Below are 4,186 nucleotides of genomic sequence, written 5' to 3'. Positions count from 1 at the left end.
TGGATGATGATGGATGGATGGATGATGGATGGATGGATGGATGGATGGATGATGATGGATGATGGATGGATGATGGATGATGGATGATGATGATGGATGGATGGATGGATGGATGATGATGGATGGATGGATGGATGGATGGATGATGATGATATTTGAACTTCGTAGTTTAGTGAATGTAGTACTGTATATTCTTAGTCCATGACTCGGAGCTTATGTTTGTCTTTCCAGTTTGTGTTTTTGTTGGATGTAACTGGGACCCATGGTCTCGTGCCGCCTCATGTGTCACGTGACAAATAAATCTGTCTGATTCTCAAAAACACCTGATGAACAAATTAATAATTATTTTCTCTCATCCGATGTGTAAACATGTTTACATGAAGAGAAGGATGGGACATAATTCATAAAAAGCATAACTTGGTAGTGTTGTTGTTGCCGTTTGCCCCTGAACGCAGCATCATCAATAAATAAAACAACAATAACGCAGATTAAAGCGAGGATGGATTATTGATCAACCCTCCTGGGGTCACGTGTTCATCCGAGTCTTTAATATTAATATATTTACTGTATCAGATGTTTCATGTGGCCTGTGACCAGAGCTGGCCGCCTGTGTGTTTGTTTGTTTGTTTGTTTGTTTGTTGTTGTTGTGCCTGACCTCGGAGTAAACAAAGAGCGGCAGCACCAGCACCGCCAGCAGCAGGTCCGACACCGCCAGGCTCACGATGAAGTAGTTGGTGGTGGTCTTCAGAGCCCTCTCCGTGAGCACGCTCACGCACACCAGCAGGTTCCCGCAGGCGGTCACCACGATCAGCAGGACCCCCAGCACCAGCGCCGGCGCGCTGCGCGCCCCCGCGGCGCTCACGCCGCTCCGTGCGGGTCCGAGCCACAGCCCCGCGGACAGGGGGCTCTCGTGAAGGCCGGGGGGGTCTCCGGTGTTCATCCTGACGCGTCATGCTGGTCCAGAGGCTCCATCCCGTGTCCAGGTGAGTGTCCAACGCAAGACTTCCGTCTTCACAGAGAGACTGAGGTTCGGTGTGGACGGTCCACAAACATTCTGCAGGTGACCCAGGAGCTCACGGACAGTTCGGAACCGACAGACCCGTCCTGGAAGAAGCGGAGAGGCTGACCCGCTTCATCTAAGCCGATTAGCAGCTGTCCTTCAGCAGGAGACACTGTCCCCCTGAGACACGCACCAATCAGGTCACCGCTCCAATCACGGCCCGCGGGCCACTTCCGGCCCCGGCAGGGTTCGGGCGGGGCCGTGCAGCAGGGGACTGTCCAACCGGCTCGGACTGACCACGAACTGGACTTTTTCTGCAGATGAAGACCTGTCTTTGATGACGTCACACTTAGTGAACCTACTCTGCACTGAAGCTGAGATGATGTCACTGATCAGCAGCAACATGTCAGTGTTTGGTGTCAAACTTCACTTGGATTCAGTTTCAACGTTCAGCTTTGTGTCTTTCAGCTGTTCTGGATTTGATCTCCACTTCATGGATTCATCCAGATCATCCACCACTCTCCTGCTGACACTTTAGTGTTTGTGTCATTTTTACTTATTAGCTCTGTCTGCAAGAAGCATCTGTAATGGGGGGGGGGGGGGGGGGGCGCACAGTGATGAGTGCACGTGTGAGCGCACGTAAATAAAAGGTGCTCACTAGTGAACAAAAAAGCAGCGTTTCACCTGGATTTCTTTTAATTCCACACATTTAAAACTTGTTTCTCTCCAAGTTTGTGTAAATTCATCTGTGGGTTTTAGAGACATTTTAACTTTAATACACTTTAACACAGAGCGTCAGGTCGACACTATTTGTGTTTATAGAGAAATAAAAACCATAATCACTGGACTCTTTTACTTGTGTTCAACACGACTCATCTAAATGATGTTTGTCATGAAGCTCGAGGACAATAAGGTGTGGGGGTTTAGAGACATTTCAACTTTAATGCACCTGAACACACCACATCACCTGCAGAGTCTCAGTTACTGCTGAGACAAAATGCTACAGACGCAGCTCCTCTCCTCCCAACATGAATACATGTTGATGATCAACCCCTGGTCAACCACTGCTCGCGCTAAGCTGCTAAACTGACGAGCGAGGAACACAGGAACCTCCACCTCCTCCACCTGTGCGCGTTTTTCTGTCGAAGCAGGAGGAGACGGTGGAGAGTTGGAGGTAACCAGGAAAACCTGGAGTGGAGTTTTAGTGGCTTGAGTATTCTATTAATCAAGTGGAATGGATTCTTCACGAACAAAGAGAAACTGCGCCGCCTGAACTAATGTTTTAATGTAAAAGTGAGGGGGTCCAAATGAACGTTTTTTTAATATGGGGGGACTTGTCCCCTTCACATATAATGGTTGTGACGCCTATGTCTGTCGGCCATGTTTTCTTCATTAAAAATGAATGGAGCTCCTTTGAGCTGTTTACAACGTGTTGCTGCTCATTTCATCCATCCATTTTCTCTCTCTTATCCAGGGTCGGGTCGTGGGGGCAGCAGCCTAAGTAGGGAGGCCCAGACTTCCCTCTCCACAGGTGCTTGGTCGAGAAGGGGGTCTCTGCAGACCAAAAGTGGGCGTTTCTGGCGAATAGGCGTTTATGGACGGCGAACACTGATTGGCTAACAGTATTTAATAGGCGTTTGTCGGCGGCGAACACTGATTGGCTGTGGGTAACCCTCAAAGTCACGAGTCATTGATGAGGTAACGTTTCTTTGCGATATTTGACAAAGAAATATGGTTTATTGTACTTATAAAGTATGTTATGTTTTCACTTATGCATTTTATTGAAGTACGTTTATTGTAGGTCACGATAGTTTCGACCGTTCTCTCGTTGTTGTCGTAACGCACTGAGGTAAAGTGAGCCTCCACTCGGCTCCTTTTCAAAATAAAAGCTGAAAATAAAAGTTCTTAATACTTGAAAAATAAATATTTAAAAGCTGTGTATAACTGAAAAATATGAAAAAAAAAAATAAAATAAAAGTTGTTATTAGCTGAAAAATAAATAAATAAAAGCTGTTAATTATATCTACGTCTTTCTGCCATGTCAGGGACCACTCTCACTTCAGACTGACTCTAGAAGACCCCAAGATGTTGCCCAACAATGTTGACCAACATCTGATGTTGACTTTCATTACTCAATAATGAGTAATAACTTATTCAATAAAAAGTCTGTAATTTGTCAATAATAGTCAATAATTCATTCAAGAATAGATTATGGGTGTTTGGTATGGCTCAGTGGCTAAAATGGGTTTGATGTTAGAGAAATTACTTAATTTTCAATTACCTGAATGCACAAATTCCTTCATTTATAGTTAAACTTTAGGAAATCAACTTTTTTTTTCTTGTGAAAAAAATATCAAAATTAACTTTAAAATCCAATCCAGGATTAAGTAACAACTAGCAACACCCTAACTGTACTATGTTCTGTGTTTCCAACAGATGCTACGATGACTTCTAAAAATGGATGTCCCAATAAACACAATAAAAAAATTCAATGATGCATCAAATGTTGTCTGAGTATGTTTTAAGGTAATAACAAATGTGAAATCTGGAAAACAAAGAGAATTCCTGAATCTGTCTTGTGGCTTTGAAGTGTACATAAGTTTATTGGAGGTCCTGAAACAACTTTTCTGAGAACACAAAGATTTTTATTTTACCTTTGGCCAAGATGTCAGTTTGAAATCAGACTGCTTACTGCAAAACCAAGAGGTTTTTTTAAGACGGTCTTCATTTGTATTGTTTTGTCGACTAAGCTAAATGTAATTTCTAAAATATGGATAAATCTGATCTCATCATGCAGCATGAGCACCTGGGTACAGGTGTGAGGGCCAAAAGTCTGGGTATGTACTGACTCCTAAATGTGCTTGTTTTCTACTGAAACATGGAGTAGGGTTGACCTTTAAAATGTGAGACAGCTGAGGAAGTTAACCAGTAAACAGAATACCTGCTCCAGTTGCAGAAATCTTACAGAAACTGACAATCACTCATCTGCAGTGACTGCAGGTTGAACAAGAAAATGTGAAGTTAAAGGAAACCTCCTTTGTCCCAAGGCCAGTTTAAGTATCATTAATATTTTCCTTTCTTTATGAATCGACTGTAACTTTGTTCACATTTTTCAACAACCAAAATGGAATTTGTTTTTTTAATGTTATGGCTAGGTATTAAAAAAAAACCTAACATTTAGCTCTC

The 4,186-nt window shown here is 43.3% G+C and overlaps 1 protein-coding gene across 1 annotated transcript in view; it reads right to left on the bottom strand.

Moving 5' to 3' along the window:
- The window catches only part of drd4a (dopamine receptor D4a), a 22,749-nt gene extending 21,644 nt beyond the window's left edge, over positions 1-1,105 (bottom strand). The window contains exon 1 of the mRNA XM_037682501.1: positions 656-1,105. Within this exon, the coding sequence (XP_037538429.1) occupies positions 656-940 (285 nt within the window). The 5' untranslated portion in view covers positions 941-1,105. The remainder of the gene's footprint in view (positions 1-655) is intronic.
- Positions 1,106-4,186: the final 3,081 nt, after the last annotated feature.

This window comes from Nematolebias whitei, chromosome 10, assembly GCF_014905685.2.
Source record: "Nematolebias whitei isolate Nwh7 chromosome 10, NemWhi1, whole genome shotgun sequence".
Taxonomy (NCBI): Eukaryota; Metazoa; Chordata; class Actinopteri; order Cyprinodontiformes; family Rivulidae; genus Nematolebias; species Nematolebias whitei.
This window is presented reverse-complemented; position numbering and strand designations above follow the sequence as displayed.